Raw genomic sequence first — 21,764 nt, forward strand, 5'->3', positions numbered from 1 at the left:
GTTGCTAACTGCCCTGAGCAGGTTAGAAAGGTAGATAAAAGAATAAATAAATAAATTTGAGTTCCAAAATTGTCATTTCACTTAAACTCTCATATAAAAATTGATTGGGCACTACTTGGATACTGCTTCATACTGGCCATTCTGTCTGCGTTCCAACACTGAAGAGTGGGAAAGTGTGAGCGACTCCACAAAGCAAAGTTTTGGCGGAGTGTGGAATGCACCTGATCGTCTTTGCCCAAACTCCAGCGTGGATCATAGCAGCTAGAAATTGATTCCTAAAAGACCTCCTTGCACATGTCTGATTCAGAGCCTTGTGAAGTGATACCACTCTCAGAGGCCACTTCAGATGACAGAGAACCTGTGTGGTACAATGGCTAGAGCATGGCTAGACTAAGACTCGGGAGACCAGGGTTCAAATCTCCTTTCGGATATGAAGCTCACCAGGTGATCTTTGGACAGTCATTCACTCTCAGCCTGACCTGTGAGGCTAAAATGGGAGAGGGACATACATTGTATGCTGCCTTGTTCTTCTTGGAGGAAAGGTGAGATATAAATGCAATTACGCATACCATACATAATACAGATTCTAGGCCTTTTGCTACACTAGGCATGATCATGGCACACAAGGTGGCTTCCTAGAGTACTCCAGAGCATGCTAGTAGGCTTTGCACAGCCAGCAGGCAGTGAAAACACCACCCAGTTGTTGTGTCTGATGTGGACAGCATTTTTGGAAGGGGCCACAACCTACCGCTCATAGCATTGGGAATCTATGACTAATATGCTTTCCTCCATTGGTACATTCATAGGCCAGCTCATAGACATGGCAACTTGCATGGCTATATATGCCAGCAGTGGAAAATATATGCTGTGCATCTTTCCCTCTCCCTGCCCCCCCATGCAGAAATTAATCCCCATGCCACTTTTTCTAACATTTGAAATGACTCAACAAGAAAACCTTGTTAACTTTTCTTCAGGCATTGGACAGGGGGTTTTGTTGGACATTGTTGAGCATGGGCCTTGCACAGAGGAATGTGGCAGCTCAGTGCCAGAAGAAGGTGCAGTAGCTCAGTGGTAGAACACATGCTTTGCATTCAGAAGGTCCCAGTTTCAGTCCTTGCCATCCCCAAGTAGGGCTGGAAAAGATGGTTCTAAGATCCCAGTCAATGTAGATAGCAATGTGTTAGATGGACCAGTAGTTTGACTCCATATGAAGTTCGCTTTCTATGCTTTTTCTCCCATCTATTCAACCATGCCCTATAAAGGGAGACTGAAACATTCCTGACCTTAGGCTGTGGAAGTAGGCTATTATGGAGGATTGATGGGGGAGGGCGAAAGCATCAACCACACATCTCTTTTTCTCTAGTGATTTCAGCAGCTGCAAAACACGCATCACAATGGTACCTCGTTGCCTGTTTCCCCACCTCTACAAACAGAAGCTAGTGGAATTCAGCAGAGGTGAGGGAATGTGCACCATGATGATCATTGAATCATAGAAGGGACCCTGAGTCCAACCCCCTTGCAATGCAGGAATCTCAACATGTGATGCCCCATTCAGTTTGAAACCATGCTGCACCCTGCTTAGCTTTGCAAATATGCTAGCAGTTTTACTGCTGCACCACTAGGAGGGGATGTGCCATGCAAAACCGTTTCAGGTGTGTGCCTCTACTCTACCCCCCCCCCCCGCCAGCAAAGGGCTACTCAATGCACCCTGTACCTTGGCACACCTTGGAACACCAGAAGACCTGGTGGTGGTGCAGCTGTTGGCACAGGCAGTTCTACTACAGTGGTCAGCAGAAAACCTACCCCTTTTAGCGCTCTAACAATATAGCCTGCTCAAGTGCCAGTTTGGGGCATTGTGGGAAGATCAGAAAGGTGGCTTCATGCTTTACCTGCTGGGCGAATCTGAGCCAAGGGGGTCTTGCCTCAAGCACTGATGGGCCCTTACCCATGCTGAGTGCTGCTACCATGTCCTATATTTTGCAGTAGGAGATGTTTCCAGGGGGGAGAAGAAGAGAGGACACAGGGGTGGTGCTTTAAAAAAAAAATGCAGTCATGCCACTCTCCAGCTTAATTACAAACCAGGATAAGAACCCTGCCCCCCTCCCTCAACAAAAGCTCCTATATTGCTTTGGGTAGTGGAAGAGGGGGGAAAAACCCAAAGTCCTTAGTTCACTTAGGTAGGCTCTTTATCTTTGAAGAACTTTCTTCAATATGTTGCATGTATTTAAAAGTGATTTTTTTCCCCGGGTTGCTTTTACACAAAACATTGATTAAGTAGCAGCTATTCCCAGACTACCTCATGATCAAACCAGCAGCTGCTTCCTTACATAAGTTTCTGCAGATAAGTCTGCCACTGGCATCTGTACTAATAGGATTCTTGGCTATTTCGGCACATCGGCAACCTTCTGAGAGAGCTTTTCATGTCTGCAGTTTGTGGCCTTTGGAAATAATTTCTTCAAACTACTATTTGTGGCTCGGAAGGCTGCTCGTTTCTGGATGTCCCGAATAAAATCGGATGGACTAGCGAGGCTCGGCACTTTTTTCTCAGTTGACGGGCAAAGCAGCTGCACGTATAACATCCTTTGTGCCCTCCCCCTCCCGAAACATTTTTAATTACCTTTGATTCATCGCATAAAGCCCCCGACTCGCTTGGCGCTATTCGAAGGTCCTCCTCCCCCACTCCACGTGAGCCAGAAGTCCACCCGCCCTGCCCCTCTCTGCCCCGACGAAGCATCATCTTGTACGTGGCTGGGATAGAGCTGTTAAAAGTCTGTCTTGTAGATCTTGCTGATCTGCGACAATGTGTTGGGTTCAAAGGATTTCTCGGAGCTTGAAACAATCCGAGCGAAAGATTCTTTGCTTTGTTTCACTTGCTGCTTTAGCACTGCAACTACATACTCGCTCCCTTGGGGTCAACCGAATCGGTGACTAGACCTGCCTCCAGCTGTGTTATACATCTAATTCTGCAGAGAATAAAATACGAAATGGAAACACCTCTCCCTTCAGCGTGATGCCTCTTGAGAGTTCATCATCCAAAACTACTTATTAGCCCCATCACCGCCTTTCTCCTCCTTGCTTCTTCATTGTGTTTCACGCTCCTCTTGAAGAACAGCCCTATTCTTTTATGCCAGGCTAATTCTGATTTCGTATGGCTGTGCACACAGAGGCTAAAATGCTCCAGCCTCTCACTGTACTCACTCCCCCCCCCCTTCACCATTATCGTGAATGGAAATGGTTGCCGTCCTCCTTACTCCTACTTTTAACTCTGTCTCTTCAACAAAGCTTCTATACCTCCTCTTCCCTCAGGAGAGAATTTAAGTTCTTCAACAAAGTAAATGCTTTGAATCTTGCCCCAAGAGGGCAGATTTCTTTTGTAGAAGATAATGAAAAATCAGAATTCAGGCCTGCACCAAATTACACTTTACACAGGAGCCTGCGATTGGCATATATGCTAATGCCTCAGATCCACCATTCTACCTTCCTGTTAAACAATAACTATCCCGTGAACAGGCGGATGGATGCAAACCCACAATGCCCCTTGCCCTATTTATCTGCCCCCTTGGTGTTCTCTGTGGACTAAAATTGGACCTAAAATTGCTCTAGGTCTGGGTTCTGCCCTATATCCACAGGCACTGTCAACTTTGACATATGACAGGACATAAGCAAGACCCATCTCTCTGTGGAGGAGCCATGGCCCATGTGTAGAGTCCTCCCTTAGCAAGAACATTTGAATTTCAGTGAGGCGCCTCTGCCCCCAGCCTTTTTGCGATGCCCCTTCTTTTCAGAATGCTTCAGTTTTAAATGCCGGGGGGCATATTGCCCCCACTCTATTCATAGTCCTGGCCATGCCCCCCTGGTCTAAATTTCTCATCATTCCTGTGTGCACACCATACATTTAAAACACCCCTTGCAAAGAATCATAGAATTGTAGAGTTGGAAGGGGCAAAGAGGGTCATTTAGTCCAACCCCATGCAATAAAGGGGCTATCCAATCTTCTTTTTTAAAAAAATATATATATTCAAAATTAAAACAGAACATATTATCCAGAAACATATCATCTTTATCCCCCCCCATTTTTCCTCCCTCCCCCCACCCTCCCACATAAAACCCACCCACACCCACCCCCCGGCTTCCCTCAGTTCCAGTCTTTGATTTCTCTGAGAATGCTGTTTTCTGCATGTTACAAAGTTGTATACATCCTCAAACTATTTAGCTGATTATTATCAATAAAAAGTTTGTGAATGTTTATTCAAAGCCAGCCAAGGAGTCTAGTTCACTTTGTTGTGTCTTCAAATACTTTGTAAAGGGTTCCCATTCATCTTTAAAGTCACAGTTATCCTTGTCCTGTAGCTTATATGTCAGTTTTGCCAGTTCTGCATAGTCCATCAATTTTTCTTGCCATGATTCTTCAGCTATCCAATCTTCAAAGAAGGAGAGTCCACCACCTCTTGGGAATCTGCTCCACTGCTGAACAGCTCTTACTGTCAGAAAGCTTTTCTGATGTTTAGTCCACTGATGTGACTTGGGTATAAGTCAGCTTGCTGTGTTTTTGGAAGAAGTCCTTTTCATAACTGTCAGGAAGTGCACGTCCTGTCCAAGCAGGATGTCCCTATTCACAAGTAACAGGCAATATAGGCTGAGTTCACCTAGCTCCCATTGCCTGGAGGTCCTGTTGAACAAACTTCCCAACTCAGCATGAGTTCCAGTGAAAGTAATCAGACTTTACTTTCATAGGATCATTTTTATTTTCACGAAAGTAGGTGGATTTTATAAGGGTGGGCAGAATATAAGAATTTTCATTGGAGCATTTTGCCTTTTAAAGATGAAATGACTGAGTCCTCTCCCCCTTTTTAACCAGTAGCAGAAAGAAGAAAGCATTGTTGCTGCTTTAGCAATGTTGTAATCTTGCTCCCAGGGGTATCCTGTCCCAGGTACCAGGTGGTGGCTGGGCAGGTGGCAGAAAGGCTTTTGTTTGTTGGGGGAAGAAGACAAACCTCTGGCTACCTTCTCTTTAAAGGCAAGGCACTCCTCTTTCCCAGTTATCAAAATTTGCCTGCCTGAAAGATTAATCTCATGTAATAATATTCTCATGGAATTTGTTCTTGATGTCTGCTCGTTTGTTTTGGGTATTTTTAATGAATATTTTAGACTGTCTACTGTAAACTGCTTAGCGGTCTTGGACCTAGTAAGCAGTATACACATTTTGATGAATGAATAGAATAGAATAGAACAGAATAGAAATCTTCTGGAGAGGTTTTCGCTTCAGCCTCCCATCTTGCTCCTTTGGTTTCAGTGGGACTTAGGTGACAATCCTGTAATCACTTAGCAGTGAGTAAGTTCCATTGAGTATAGTCGGCCTTATGTTTGAGTAAGCGTGCGAAAGGATTGCACTGTTGGTAACACTTAACCTTAACATGATGAAGGCAAATGAATGCCAGATGAAAAGATGTGGGGTGTGCAATTAAGGCAGGAACACATTTTTCCTTTTAGGATAATTACAATAGATTATTTATCTATTTCATTTTGATGCTTTCCCTCTTCCTCACACATGCATGCACACACACACTGCATTTCTGAAACTCATTGATCACAACTAACCCCATAGATTTAGAAGCTTTCGTGATTACAGAAAAGGCCCCTGAATGCTCATATCCTTTCCAAAGAACCATAGCTTTCAGAAGCTTGTTAAAAAAAAAAGATGTCTCAAATATAGCCAGGCAAACTAAATTGAACAACATGCTGTTCTCTGTTTTGTAATCTCTTGTTGATTTGTAGTACAACAGGTAAAATGCAGTTTTTATGCTGCCTGCCTTATGTGTGTAATACAAACTGAGCAGCCTGCAGCTGTCCAAACGACATTACTACTCTATAATTCTTGACCAGTTCCTCTTTCTTTCTTTCTGGACCGTTATTGATTTTTCTTCTTCTCTCCCCCTGCTTCCCTCTCCCCCTTTTACCCAGAGCCTAACAGCAGAGGATTAGAAAAATATATAGTCAGAGAGAAGCTACATTGAGTTTACATTGAAAACAATAGAAATACATGTTTCAGTAAGCACTAGGATGTATTGATATCTCTAGCTCAAGAGGGAAAGGTACGTTCAGAATATAGAAGATCCTCTAGATGCCAGGAATGCTCTGCTAATAAGTGCACTTCTGTAATCCTGTAGACAAGGCTTAGAGAATGTCCCCCCACCCCCCGCCAGGCCCTAATACACACTGAAGTAAAATGGGTTACTGGGAGAGTCTATTGAGAAATAATTATGGGTGAACAGATGAGGAAAGATACTTCTATAATGAAAAACAACAGCCAAATCTTGTTTAAATAGAAAAGGTTTTTTTTTTTTAAAGGTTGCATTTCTTGAGCTAGAAAGCCCCCCATTCTTCAAATCCCACTCCAGTTTTTAAATTCACTGGGTAGCCCAAGTTGCTGTTTTCTCATTCAGCCGTGATCTGCAACATGGGCCATTGAAGTTAATGGATATGGTTAACTTAGTCTATTAATTTCAATGGGATACAAACCCCTTTGCAACCTGGTGCCCTCTGGATGTTTTGGGCACCAGCTTCTATCATCCTTTCCTATTGACCATGCTGGCTGTGGCTGGTGGGAGTTGGGAGTCCAAAATATCTGGATTTGGGGAAGGCCGAAATGAACACAACAAATTTTGTCATGGAATAGGAGTTTGTTTTGAGTAGGAGACAAATTTTATGCAACAGAAGGGTAGCGGCACTATCTCCCCTTGGGGTTGGCTCAGTGTGCCTTCTGCTGTGTGTCTTCTGCTGTCCATACCCAAGATATGTCTGGGACTGGAGAACAGGGCCAAAGCAGGTGAATTTTGTACCTTTCTGTGAGCGTCCTGCAGCTCTGCTGCTTTTGTCATCCATATGTGAATTGCTGCAGTTTACATCTGGTATTTTCCTTTGCATTGTTTGTAAGCAGCAGGCATGCCAGCCATTTGATTTAGCCATGATTTAGCCATCTATTTAAAAAAAGGGGGGGAGCAACAGGCTTTGTTTATTTAATGGAATTCCTCCCTTCAGAACCTTTTTAACTTTTAATCCCTATAAATTATTCCTAGGATTCCCCCCTCCCCATGTCTCATCACCAAGAAGACACACCTTGCCACTCTTAAATACAAACCCAATCTTCTCCCATTGAACAAGTGGCTCATGTAATTGCTTCTTAATCCTTGTTTCGGCAGCTAAGCTTATTAGCGTGACATAGGAAGTGTATAGCAATTGGTGAAGGGAAATCAGTGTCATGTTTCACTGTAGATTTCCACGATTTCTGGAATGTATATCTCTATTTCCGCAAGTGCTCCTTTGCACTGGTCCATGGGTGATATGAGGTTTCTTTCATGCTCTTTTTCTGGAATTACACTCTTCTTGCCCAGAAGTCTTGTTTCCTTGAAAAGCAGATTTTACTGCAACATATAAATGAATCTGATTACACTGACTGTCTGAAGCAGGAGTGGGGAAATCTGTGGCTCTCCAGATGTTGCTGGACTGCAGTTCCCATCATCCCTGACCATTGGCTATGTTGGATGGAGAGGTGGTTGGAGTCCAGCGACATCTGGACCTGGGCTCCGTTCCCTGGTCTAAGACTAAAACCATAGTGATTAAGCCCATTGAACTCAATGTGTAGGGCTGGGCTGTTGATTCTTAGTTCTTGCTTCTGTTTGTCCATCACCCTTTGTAGCGGGGTATTCATTACAGCCATGTTAGAAATTTTTCAGTTATGCAACATTTTGAATGCAGATTTGACCTTTGAACAACTTTACTGCATTGGCATTCTGGTGTATAGTCATTCAAATGGCAAGCCAGGAGTGGTGTTTGCTCCATCCTCTGTTTGGATTTCCGTCTTCCGAGATGGTGAATTGGTCCTACAACTCTGTGTCTAAACATGAACGTTGCCATATTCCTCTGTTAATACTATCATTGGCCTAGACCAGCCTTTCTCAACCTGTGGGTCCCGAGATGTTGTTGAACCACAACTCCCATCACCCCTAGCTAGCAAGGCCAGAGCTCAGGGATGATGGGAGTTGTAGTCCAACAACATCTGGGGACCCACAGGTTGAGAACCGCTGGCCTAGACCCAAAGTGCTGTAATGTTCATTCTCTCCGCTGCATGTTCTGCCTTCTCCTTCAGATCTCATGCTGAAATTCTTGTTTGTGAAGTGAAGCATGTTGGTTTGTACAACTGAGGCCTTTCCATCTTAGCACCCATTCTGTTGGCTTGGCTATTGGCTGATACATTTGAAAACATTTACATCCTCCCCTTTCACTGCAGTTGTAGTCCTTGCAGTGCCTATAGCAGATAAAAGCAACTTTAAAAGTGGTGGAAGACCATGAGAGAGGGAGCGGAATGGCTCTTCACTGACAGGGAGTTCCAAAGTCTAGGTATGGGCTTAGGGAAGGCCTACTGCTGCATCCCAGTCAAGCATGCCTCAGCCAGTGTCATTGTATCATTTTTTCCCCTGATAGATGGATCATACCTTTTAAATCTACAAAACATTCTTAGTTACTCACTTTTTCTGCTTTTTTTCTGTTCATCATTTGCATTGCTTTATTGTTGCTGATTTTTAGCCAATTCTCCATTTAATTTTTAATCAAGTTGCTTTTAGTACAGTTGCTTTATTGACCCCACCTTAAACTTTGTGAAAAGGCATCTTATGAATTTTGCAAGCACATCGATCAATTAAACATCCCCACTAAAGTGTGTGCAAGTGTGACGGTCGGCAACTCCTCTCCCAGGAAATAAACTTGAATGCTACGTTTCTGAATTATAACAAAAGCATTAAAAAAAAATCTCTGCATTCAGCTACCAATAGTGCATGATCAATCAATTAAAAGATTTGTGTTTCCTAGTATTCCACTTAAAACTGCTCTTTGCTGACTCCATTTTTCTCCTACTGGAATGTACACTGGTAGCATTCAGTAATGCTAAACTAATAGTAGGAAATCTGTTGCATTCTAGGTGCTGCTGGACTCCCATGTCCCATCAGTCCCGGTCAGATAGAGTCAGGGACAGTGCAGCAACATCTGAAGGGCTACAGGTTTCCCACCTGTGCACAATTAGGCATTTTGAGTATGTGCCCCCAGACTTAGATAGTCCCTCCTCTCTTTCCTCTTCCTAGCTGCTGCTTCTCCATTCCTGTTTTAGTGGCACCCTATAGTTTGCCACTTCAGCTAAACCATTGTTTGCTAGGAAGCTAGGGTTGCAAATTGAAGACTCAGCCTGATTTGTTTGGCTAGTTTGTAAGCAAATGTTGGTTCATGCAGCCTATTGTTTTCTGGGATCTGAGAGAACAGCAAAATATAGTTTGCAACTAAAACATATATGGTTGCGGTGTACACGGGGAGACCAGAGAATGCAAGGCCAAGGTTCATGTTCCTAACGCTAAACCAAAATTGTTCTGTTGCCATCAGCAATGGCACATTCTTGTTTCGGTTTCTTAATACGTTGAAACATTAATAAAACTTTGGAAATAATGCTAAACAAATATCTTGGTTTTATTGGAACATGGGAAGCTGCCTTATACTGTGTCATAGTGGCCCATCCGGCTCAGTAATGTGTACACTGACCGGCAGCAGCTCTCCAGAATTTCAGATGGGGAGTCTCTCCCAGCCCTACCTGGAGATGCTGCTGGGAATTCAATCTGGGATCTTCTACATGCAAAGCTGATGCTCTACTGCTGATCCATGGTCCTTATTCTTATTACATCTGAACAGCTGCAAAAGCTTTCAACCTTTCTCTCTCTCTCTCTCTCCATACATACATACATACATACATGTATATACATACATACATACATACATACATACGCATACCTGCCGTCTGAGAATAATAATAATAATAATAATAATAATAATAATAATAATAATTTATTATTTATACCCCGCCCATCTGGCTGGGCTTCCCCAGCCACTCTGGGCAGCTTCCAAAAGAATATTAAAATACATCAAACACATAACACATAATGCCTCTTAGGTAGTGGGCTCCATTTATGAAAGCTTAAAATGTTTATTCGTTTTGTTGTCGCATAATTCTTTGTTGCTTTACCACATTCTTTCCAGCTTCTGTCCCTTGTTTGACAACAGTGACAGTAATAAAAAGAAGTGCAAAAATGGCTATTTACCTCTGGTCTTTGGTCATACTCACAAGGACACTGATGCTTCATGGAGAAAACCAGGTTGCAGGCATTTTGGTTGGTAGCAAGGAAACCTGGTAGTCTGCTTTTACACACGACATGGCCACAAACATCTTGCAACACACATATACAAAGTGCCCTGTGTAGAGCCAGCTGGGGCAGGGTGATTTGTCCAAGTTCCAGTAGCCAAGCCACCTCCCCTTTGCTCGTTGCATCATTCTTAAATTCTGATCTTATTAAAACACAGAAGGTGGTATGAGGTGTGATTTTACTTTCTACTGCCTACAAAGCTCTCTTAACTTTTCTTTTTGTTTGTTTAAACAGAAAAAGACCTATCAGTGCATCAAGTGTCAGATGACCTTTGAGAATGAAAGAGAGATACAGATCCATGTTGCAAATCATATGATTGGTAAGAACCTTTTCAGCATTGTCGCTCATAGGCTACTTAATGGTTGATGTTGACTTCTCTGTTCAGTTATTTTATATTTTGTGATGCTGTTCTGCAAACATTGCTGCAATAAATGCAAACAGCCCCAGGGTTGATTAATACGGACTGTGGTTGCCAATTCTGCTTGGTTTGGCCCCCATGCTGCACCAGCCAGGAGTATTGTAGTTACTTCCCATGTCAACATTGCAGCACTTGGACGAAAAAACACTTACGGGGCATCTGGTTTGTATGGGTAGTTTTTAGAATGTGAGGCTATGCTCACTAGGGAGATGTGGAGAGTTTGGTCTGTATGTTGAGTTTTGCCTTGATCCTTTCTAGCCTAGGTTCACATGTAATGAGCAACAATGGTTTGTGCTAACCATTATTAAAAAGCTCACACCATAGTTGGAGCTTCCAGATGTATTGTAAAGAAAACATGCTTTAGAGCTGCTTGTTAGCTTTTGCTTCGCATCTGCTTGGTTCCTAAGTTCGCTCCCATCTTCACCACACATCAGCAGGCTCTGGAGGGAAAGCAGTGGCCATAATTGATGTTTGTCGCTTGTCTGTGAATTGGTTTAGCATAAACCCATCTCAGACTATGCTTTCAGATCTTGGTTTCTTGTTCCCAGTCAAACTATGGTTTGTAGACAGGGTTGGGCAAGTTATTAAAAGAAACCAGAATATGGCTAAACAAAACATGGTTTTGTGTTAATGTTTGATTCTGGCCCTAGTACATGTGTTTGTTAAACCACTAGATAAGTCTGATGGTCCTCACAAGAGTTTAAGGTTGCCTTAGAATCCAAACTGAACTAAGAAATGTGACAGTTATCTCTCCTCCACAAACTTTTGTTTCTTGAGGTTCCAGGAATTTGAAAACTTATGTTGCAGGCTCATGCCATTACATATATCCATTTTATCTTCCTTCCTCTTTCCCAATCTTAAATTTTGCCACTTGGGATATGTGTTTCAAACAGTTGTTCTTCTTGCCTTTAAGAGTCTCCCACTGACAGTGTTTAAGTATCGCCTGGTTTTCAGAAGGCAGCAATTCTCCTCATTTCAAAAGCCGCTTAAAATGTCTCAATGCCACGTTGTTGCTTTCCTGCCCCATTTTTGCTCATGTTAAAATGAAACTTTTGACAAGAGCTTCCACTTTATGCCATACATTTTCAGTTTTATCTGGGAAAGGGGGTGGGGGGAGAGAGACTACGAAAAGTGCTTGCTGGTTGTCAACCACTTAGAAGCAATTACGCTTCAATTTTGTGTGTCATGACATTGAATTGCTCCCATTTCCATAGCTTAAAAGTGGTGAATTTCTGAGGCACATTGTCAAAACAAAATGCCTAAGAAGTTTTATTCCAGCCAACCTTATGTTTTTTTTAACCACTTTTGGGACTATATATATATATATATATATATATATATATATATCCTAAACATCTTAGATTTTTGAGATGTGTGTGTGTGTGTTCCTGTTTTCTGAGCCCTGGGCCTTTTTTGTTTTCAAGCCTGGTCATAATGGGAATGAGATCTAGTAAAAAAATGTTACTGCAATCAAAAGGGCTGTATTTCTGATGCAGCTGTAAGGGCTGACTTTCTTTTTTTTCCCCTTTCCTGAAAAATGCGGAGAACTACTTCTTCTATCTGCACAGATGTTATAAATATATGTGAAGGCTCAAGAGCTTAGTTTATTTTGATGCATAGACCACAGAGGAGTTCCTTACACATGCCACTCCAGACGTATGTCGTTGAAGATCCTTCAAGGGCCCTACAGTGTTCTTTATGTGTTCGCGGGCGACATCCATCTCTGATAATCATAATGATTTCCCTTGAACAATTTAGCATTTAAAGGAAGTATTCTTCCACGTATGGAGCGCCCATTATCATTAATGGGAATTATGCACAAATGTTGAAGGGAGGATTTGAAACGCTGACACTGAAGATTAGAGGAAAACCTTTTTTTTCCCTGGAAGAAAAATAGGTACTGTCACTCATCATAATTTCCACGGTAGTGCTAGGCAGGGAGCTTGCAGGCAGTGTCAGGGAGGTTAAAATGAAGTTATCTAAAAATGTTTGCTTTTGTGGCAGGTGTTAATGCAATCTCTTGTTTGCAGGTGTGAAGGGTGAGAGCTTTGCTAATTGGACCATGGTGATTTCAACTCCTTCCCGCCATCCTTCTCTATCTCCCGCCCCTCCTCATCCCACTCTTTTAGTAAAATCCATATGAAAGAGACGTATCCTTAGACAACTGGCTATGTATTTTTAAATTAAAACTGCGAAAGGGTGGTGGGGCTGTTCGTGATCTAGAAATATGCAGTGAACACATTATTTTGCAGATTATGCTCTGTGGTTGGGCTCAATCGGTGAAGCAGCAATGTGATGCCACTTTGTTAAACTGGCTCTGCATGTATCCCAAACTGCCTGGCCACAGCCTTCTCCTGTGGCTGCTCCCTTTCTGACTTCCACCCATGGGCACCATCTTCTAACATGCTTACCACCTAAACTGTCACATTGGAGGCGAGAAGGATATATAGAACTAACAGTGGCTTTGCCGTTGGCCCTTGTTGGCAGTGCCCTTCAGTTAGTAAGGGCTGGCTGTGGCCCACTGTGCTCGGCCCGTCTATTCAAACTGGACCTCCATCTTGTAAAGGCTCATCACTAATGATGCTCATTTTGCCCTTTTGATCCAGAGACTCCAGCTCACCCTCCCCCATGGTAGGAGGGAGCCCCTTCCCTTGCCCAACATGGGTATGATTGAAGTGGCACAGATTCAGATTTGATGCTAGGGAATACACATTGTCGTCTTAGGTTGAACAACTGAGGAGCCCCATTTATTTGAAGTCATTAAGAAATGCAGATGTACCATAGCCTGGGCCCAGCATTCTGGAGCCTGAGTTGGAAGGATCGTAGCTGTGTAGAATAACATATGTTTTACATGTAGAAGGCCCTGGATTCAGTTGCTGGCATCTCTAATTAAGAGGGATCTGCATGTTAAGAAAGTCCCTGGAGAGCTGCTGCAACTTAGTGCCCTCTGCATGTTGCAGATTGCAACTTACATCATCCCACACTTTGGGCTATGCTGGCTAGGGTCTGATGGGAGCTGTAGTTCACAACATCTGGAATGCACCACATTGCTCATCCCTGGAGCAGACAATACTAGGTTAAACCAATGGGCAGAGCATGCCTGTCTGGCATAAAGGCAGCTTTCTGTGTTGCGCTGGAAGCTCTGCTTCCTTGTGACCAAACAGCCCTTCAGCCTAATGAGAATCAAGTGTTTTGGGAGCCTGGATGTGGTGTCTCCCTGTAGAAAAGCATCCCCCTCGCAGCTCCCCAGTCATATGGCTACATTTATCAAAATAGCATGCAAGGAATGTTCAGTAACTCTCACAACATGCCCTTTTGAAAAATTACCCTTCTGCATTTTTTGCTCTGTGTATCTATAATATACACGTTCACGCATACAAACACAGTGGCATATTGGGTCCTGTGTGTCATCCCTAGAGTTTGAACAGACTGGCTGTATCCCTAGAGGAAAGATGTGGGAAACATGTTGCTTTGTTTTCATACCGGGGCCTCTGGGAACATTTCTAACGAAAGAACAGACCCCTTCTTAGTCATGATCGGTCTGGATGGAAGAGGGCTGTTGGGGAATATGCTTCCAACCATAGCTTTTCAGTGTTGATGAGCTCTACACACACACACACACACACACACACACACACACACACACACCCCTTTTAAAATCCACCTAGAGAACAGGAGAGCCCTGAAAGAACTTAGCTGATTGGAGGCTAGTTTTAATTTGTCGAGAAAAGGGATCCCCTCCCTTCTCCTCTTTGAAACATTTTCAGACTTTGGGGAGTCTGCCCAGGAGTATATCAAAAAACTTTGAGCAGTTCTGGCTGCCTCTGTTCTACTTGCCTCCTCCTGTGCTGACCTGGTAATGTTTAAAGTATATTTGTTCTCTCTTTCCCCTTCTCTTTCCCCCCACCCGCTTATTCCTCCCTCCCACCACCTTCCGCTGCCTCTGATGTGTGCTGTCTGTTAGATCCCTCGAAGGATGGGCATGCTCAGTAGCTGGCTCTGCAGGGGGTGTAGAGGACAGCCACACTGCAGAAGGGATCACAGCAGACGCTTAATGACACACAGTACCTCCCGTGCCAGTGGTGGAGGGAGCAACTGAACATAAATGTTTTGGCTACTGATGTGGGAAGCCAACCCATTGTCCATAGTTATGCACATGAAGGTGCTTAAGGGAGCCTTTTTTGTTGTTGTCGTTGAGAAGATTTGTTTCACTTTTGCAAACCTTGGTGCTCCTCGGAATGTGGACATCTCTCTGTCTTGTGCCTGGGTTGTGAGTGTCCTTTTGGCTATGTAAGTGATGCCATTCACAGCTAGAACCGCAGGAGTAAAGGTGGCTGATATTGGTCTTCTCTATGCACACAAGTTGCGATCCTTAAGTGACTCCAACCAAACAAATCTGATTGAATATTTTGGTATAAATGGTGTGACCGTCTGGTAGTAGTCCTGTTGGGCTTCCACTACATTAAGTCGTCAGGCCATAAAGATGGTGCAGTTTCACACAAAGTCTATAAAGATTTTAATCCCTGGAGTCTTCTTGTGAGAATAGCTAAATCTGCAGGTTAATTGTTGCATAGTGTGTGCTTTCTTTGAGCAGGAAAAACCATTACCAAAAATCTAACAGTGGTTAGCGTGAAGTAATTGCACCTAAATTAGATTAATAATAATAATAATATAATATAGTTTGTCCTTTTGGTGTTGTCAGTTATCATTTGCAAAGGTACATTCCATTTAAATAGAAATGCTTGAATTAAAGTCCATTCATACCATTTCCTTAGTGGGCTAACATTCCAATCCTAAACACATTTAATAGGAAGTAAGTTGTGGTGCATTTCAGTTTCTGTTTGCCTTCCAAATGCTAATTGACACATCCTATGCATTAATGCATTAATGTATTACTGTATTACCTCAGATTGAATGCATATGCATTACGTGTTAGTAGTCTTCAGGGACACATGTATGTGGTGCCTGTTAAGTGAGAACTTCTTAAGCCTTGTGAATTCACCTGGGGCGGATTGTGAATAGCCCGTAGGGTGCAAACAGTTCACCAAGCTGTCCACCCCACTCTGTCTTTGCACCGCAGAATCTACATGGCTTTTTTGCATTCTCCAATGTTGAGTCTCCAGGAACAATTGAGGGGAATGCAAGATGAGGGACTTATAAAGGACCAATTTATGCCCTCAATTTATATGCTTGTGGGATTTTTGAACTGTTTGAGGAAGGTTATTTTAGCATTTAATGTTAACATTATTCAGAACTGAAGACACTGAGCAATTCTTAGGAAAGCCTCACATTACAAAACTTGTGCACAGGTGTTGCTTCTGTGTAGGAAAGATGCATCCTGGGACAGTCATATATGACAATCGCATGTCATGTTTTCCCTCTATGTGCAATTATAGTGTCCCAGAATGCGTACCTATAGGTCACATATTGGTTTAATACTGAGGTATGAACGAGTCTTTTGGCTGCACCCACAACCTCTTTGTTCCTCCCTTTATATGAACAAGTGAAGAAAGCAGAAACTCTTAAGTTAGCCATGGTTTCCTATTTCTGGGAAACTGGCTAATGGTTTGAAACAAGACAATATATTGAATATGGTTTGAAGTTTGTGTCATATTGTGGCTTTTATGAAGTTGTTAACCATAGTTTCCCAGTTTGGATGAAATGGGAAACTGTAGTTAATTTAAGAGTTCCTGCTTTGTTCAGTCCTGCTCCACAGGGAGGAGCCAAGGGCCTGCAGGTATGCCAGCAAGGCTCTTTCATATTTTTACTCATTCAGCTGAAATATGATAGTCCAATCCAGCCTATAGAGTAAAAAATCTGCAGGTGTAATTATTTGCAAATGACTGGCCATGAGCAGGATCCATATGATATACTGTTTCCAGCAAGGAATTTCCTTCCATATGGAAATATTGTAGCTTTGGAATGGATCCTAAAATTGGGATAGTTAGTCAGTGTTGGCTGGTGAACATTATCCTTGGTTTCTTGATTGTTTATTAAACAGCCTTCCATTGTTCCTGGTTACTTCAGCTTCTTGCAATTTTAGAAGATGCCATTTGCTAAAATAAGTTAATTTTCCTGGAGATATTCACTGATTGTGTCAAATGTCTGAAGAACTCTTTAGTCTAATAGTTGTATGTGGTAGCAGTTGAGGCTGTTGCTTGAAAGCAATAACTTTTGTAATAGCATTTAGGCATTAAGGCAGATAAAAATAAAAAGTGTAACAGATTTGTTTTTGAAGTATTACATGCAAATGATCAGCAGGAACATATTTTCCGGACTCCACAGCTGAATGTGTGAATTAATTATGGACACATTAAGAACTCTGAATCTCTCTCCAGTGTTTTTTTCTTCTTTAATGCATATTTCAAATTGTTGCTCCTTTTAAATGTACAGTTTTGGGGGGCTCATTACAGTTAGCATACTTTAGTAGTTCATGCAATCTACAGGTTTAAATATGTTAACTGAGATCCAAAGCATTGTGTAACGGGTATTATGTTTGCAAAAGGATTTTTGACCTTGTGTTTCTCTAATGTCATGCTGTATTGCAAACTTTTGAAGGTGGGAGGAATCTTTGAATCTTTCCTATAGCATGAAGTCACAAGGCGTCCTTTGCCAAGCCATTCTCTCTCAGTCACTCCATCTGCAATATGGGGGATAATAATATTTTACAGGGTTGTTGAAAGTATTACAGATGGATAAGGCATGCCAAACCCTTTGAACACTTGAAAGTGCTATACAAAATATTATGTATTGGTACTTTCTGATATAGTATGGTGAAAGGGGAGTGGGGGAAATGGTGAAAGTCCTGCTGGAAGTACCCAAGCCTTTGGGGGTTTTAATATATTTTGGGTCCTGGCTGTAAACTTTAATGGGAATAGAGTGGGTTGGTTTTCAAATCAAGGCAATTTAAGTCATCAATGGAAAAGTTTGACCGAATAATACATTTCACTCAAATTTCTTATTTTGAAAACCTTATATTTCTTGAGCTGTTTGACATGTTAATTGGCAGCGATAACAATGCATATACAATGGTTTGCCACTAAGGAAATCCTTTGTACAACTTTAAAACACCACCCAAATCTTTTAGCCATGCAGCTCTCATGCCCTTTGTACTGAAGAATGAGATCTGCTAAATTTCTATATGGCTTTCTCTGTATTCTTAGCAAGGTCACTTTCTTGAAGGCTAAGGACCAAACAGGATGTGACATCAGGGGATCTCTGACTGGGCTGCAGACACATTGGTTTGGCGACTGTGAGAACAGGATGCTGGTCTAAATGGCCTGATCCATTGGCCTGATCCAGCGACCTCTTCTTACTTTCTTATGTTAAGATTGGCTGTCAATAGGGATGGGCGAGCAAGTCTACAGTGAATACAGCTCATGTTGCCCATACCTTCCCCACCCCTTAACTTAATTGAAAGAGGCAGCTATTTACTGTATATGGAAAGATACAGACAGACACAACTGCCCTCTCTGATTAAAGGAATGGGGATACCTCTTTGTGTAGGACACAGCAGACCCTCCAAGTGTCCCTATTTTCCAGGGATGTCCCTGATTTAGAGAAGCCATCCTGGTTTCTGATTTTATCCCGGAATGTTCCACTTTTCCTTTGGATGTCCCTATTTTCATTGGAGAAATGTTGGAGGGTGTGGAGTTATCCAACTCCCAAGTCGTCTGAAGGCAATTCTGTATAGGGAAGGTTTTTTTAAAAAAATGTTTAATGTTTTATTATGTTTTTATATGTGTTGGAAGCTGCCCAGAGTAGCTGGGGCAACCCAGTACGGTGTGTGGGGTATAAATAGTAAAATTATCATTATGGAATGGGACTATTTTCATCAGCGAAATGTTGGGAGGGTATGGCAGAGCAATCTGTGCGCATGGTGTTAGGCATGCAGACTTCACTTCTAGCTGTACACATCTTGCCATTGTTCCACTCTGTAACAAAGTTCATTGTTTAAAATATTAACTGTACCACCCAGTCACACTGTGTGTGTTCTTTTCCTGTTGTTATCTGTGCATATTTGTTCAGAGCAAATATTATTTTGCTTTGCTTCTTTATCTACTCTGGGAGTGAAACATAATTTCCCCTTAATATATTCAGTCACATTTTCCTTTTTTGCATTTTATCCCCCCCCCATCCCCTTTCATTTACTACTTTGGTAATGGCTGCTCAGTTTCACTGACATTTTTATAGCTGCTATGACAACATTCTCCTTTTGCATGATACATTCATAATCGGCCGTGATCACAGCTTCATATTGCTTCTGCTCCCTCCTAACCACGTTAAGATTCCTTCCAGCCCTCCAACCCAATTTTCATGTGCAGTTGTGATTACACCTGTTTAAACATTTTCCTGGTGGTTTCATATTTGCACATAAATGCAGGGGGTGGGGGAAGGCAGAGTGGCTGATGAAACACCTTTTCTGTAATCAGGTTTGAGTTTTCAGTGTGACGAGTCTGAAGTTAGCATAAGCACATATCTCCATCAATGTGGGGTGTTTCGACATCTGCTAACTAGTATGGCAGAGCAGAGACTTTCCCTTAAAGTTTGCTGAGTTTTCTCTTATTACTTATTTTTTTTAAAAAAACACACACCAAGAATGTGTTAACCTATTCTTTTTTACTTCCACTATTTACTATGAAAATTATGGGTTGCTGGGGAGGATGAGGGAGATGTTTTCTGCAAGTTTCGTTATCACTATCAAAGCTATGTGACTATAAATCATATGTTTCTTCATAAGCCCCACAACTCACCAGCTGGGAACCTGCAAGGGGGAAAATAACTTGCAACTTCTACTTTGCTAGTTTCCAGCAAGACTTTCTGTTCAACACAGAGAAAAGCAGCTGTGAAGTTCTGCTTACAGTAAGGCAAGCAGGGGGAATCTTTGGTCCTTTGGTTGTTGTTGGAGCTCAGCTTCCGTCAGCCCCAGTCAGCATGCTCAGTGAGCAGAGGTTATGAGAGCTGTGCTTCAGAAACATCTGCAGGGCCACAGGTTGTCAGTCTCTGGCTCGAGAGATGGCTACTCTATGTGTCCAGAAAGATGACATAATAGAACCCTGTTTGGAATGTTTGTAATTCCACAATTTAGGGTGAGAATGGCACATTTCTCTCTTACATACATATACAATGGTACCTCAGGTTAAGTACTTAATTCGTTCCGGAGATCCGTTCTTAATCTGAAACTGTTCTTAACCTGAAGCACCTCTTTAGCTAATGGGGCCTCCTGCTGCCGCCGTGCCACCGAAGCACGATTTCTGTTCTCATCCTGAAGCAAAGTTCTTAATCCAAGGTACTATTTCTGGGTTAGCGGAGTCTGTAACCTGAAGAGTATGTAACCTGAAGCATATGTAACCTGAGGTACCACTGTAGACTTGTATGTGTGTACCCCGTGCCCCCGTAGCCCACAAGTCTACAACTGCTCCTGAACTGGCAAATAACGAGGTGTCAGGTGGGGAGTTCTATAATAAATCCCTGCTTAGCTCTGGTCAAGTGAGGGTACCACAGAGAGATTAGTCTCACCCACCAAGGAAGTCTCCTTGTACCAGTAGGGTAGAGCCCGTCAGGTGATATTCCCTGTCCCCTATAAAAACCTCTGGATCACGCTTGCTCTGAGCAAACAAGGAGACCCATTCTTAATAACTGAGGACCATCTTCTCTGTCCTTTCCTCCACCTTTTCCTTGTCCCACCCAGTCAATGGTACAGAACAGCCGTAGCCAAATTTGGACGTCTTCTGAGGATGAGGATGAGTAAAGATTTCTTATGTTGCTGTTACAACCATTATACTAAAGCAAGAGGATTTTCAGCCTGCAACTTGGCTGAGCACTCAGCAGCAAACAAAAAATGTTTGGATGCTAGTTATAGACCCAAATTTATATTGTAGTTTTAATTCTCTTGGTGTCAATTTGCTGTATCGTCTTTAATTAAAGGTCAACAGAAATTGAACTGCAAACCTCGGGGAGACTTTAAACTGGTCCTTTAAGCTACGAGGCTGCCTGTTAGAGATGGTCTTTACTGCATTGTTTTTTTATTCTATTGCTGCCAAACTCATTGTGTGCAAGTTAAAGTAGAATGTTGCTCTCGGTTTGCAGGCAAGGGTGGCCAGTGCTTCGGATAAATCAAGGAGGTTTCTCCTTAGTCAATTTTACTTGCCCCCCCCTTCCACTTTCAGTCATGAACAGTTGATAAAGACCTGATGCATGGAGGCTGCTTCATTCTTTCTAATGCTATCGAGAGTTGGCAAGAATTGCCATCCAATTTACTCTTTCGAGTAATTTCAAAACCTGTTTTAACGAACAAAGTGATTTAAAGAAGAAACCATTGTTTGTAGGGCAGGGAAACATGCCAGTTTAGCCCAAAGGTCATGGCCTTCTGAAGAGTAGATGAAAATCAATGCTAGTTTGCACCACTGGTCATCAGATTTCTCAGAGGCTACCTGCATAGCTAGTTAGAGAAAGCTCTCCTGAAACAGTATCGCTTCAAAGTGCAGCAGCCTGGGTAAGTGAATGTTTTCTAATGTGACCCTACATATACAACAAAAACAAGCCCTCTTGCATGTAGAAATCTAGAAACCTTTCTCCCTGGGCTGCTGCTTTTCAACAGCCAAAGGCTTTTTTTACATGAAGCGGCATTCAGACACATTGATTTACATGACTGCGCTGTCAGTAGGATGATGCCCACTTTTGGACTTGATAGGCAGGGACTTCATGGTATCTTGCCTCCTCTTCCTGTCCTCCAGATCTTCCCAGGCTCCAGTAAGATAGGTCAGCTCTTTATCTTCTCTGGGAGCAAATTTCTTTAATAGTTTAGTTTGTGGGTTTGTTCTTTTTATCCTTGTTTTGTGTGGCATAGTATTGGGGTTGGGAGTGTGTTATCTGGTGAGATTGCTATATTGTTTATTGATATCCCTGGGTTTTTTGTCTTGACATTCTCCTCCTTCTTTCCCGGGTTTGTGTGTGTGTGTGCATGTGTGTATGTGCATGCATGCACGCGCACACACAGACAGACACACACACAGTTTTAAAAAGTTTATCTCCCTGGTTTTCCCCTTGTATTTTCCTTTTGTTGTTGTTCCTCCCACAGTGGTCTTGCCCTGTGGTAGGGGGCTAAA

At 42.5% G+C, this 21,764-nt stretch overlaps 1 protein-coding gene across 3 annotated transcripts in view; it reads left to right on the plus strand.

The window, feature by feature from the left end:
* The window catches only part of ZNF423 (zinc finger protein 423), a 311,689-nt gene that overhangs the window by 180,261 nt on the left and 109,664 nt on the right, over positions 1 to 21,764 (plus strand). For all 3 annotated transcript variants that reach the window (XM_079988711.1, XM_079988710.1, XM_079988712.1), the window contains exon 5: positions 10,473 to 10,557. In XM_079988711.1, coding sequence (XP_079844837.1) covers positions 10,473 to 10,557 — 85 coding nt within the window. The remainder of the gene's footprint in view (positions 1 to 10,472; positions 10,558 to 21,764) is intronic.

The sequence above is a fragment of the Podarcis cretensis genome (genome assembly GCF_951804945.1).
Source record: "Podarcis cretensis genome assembly, chromosome: 8".
NCBI lineage: Eukaryota > Metazoa > Chordata > Lepidosauria > Squamata > Lacertidae > Podarcis > Podarcis cretensis.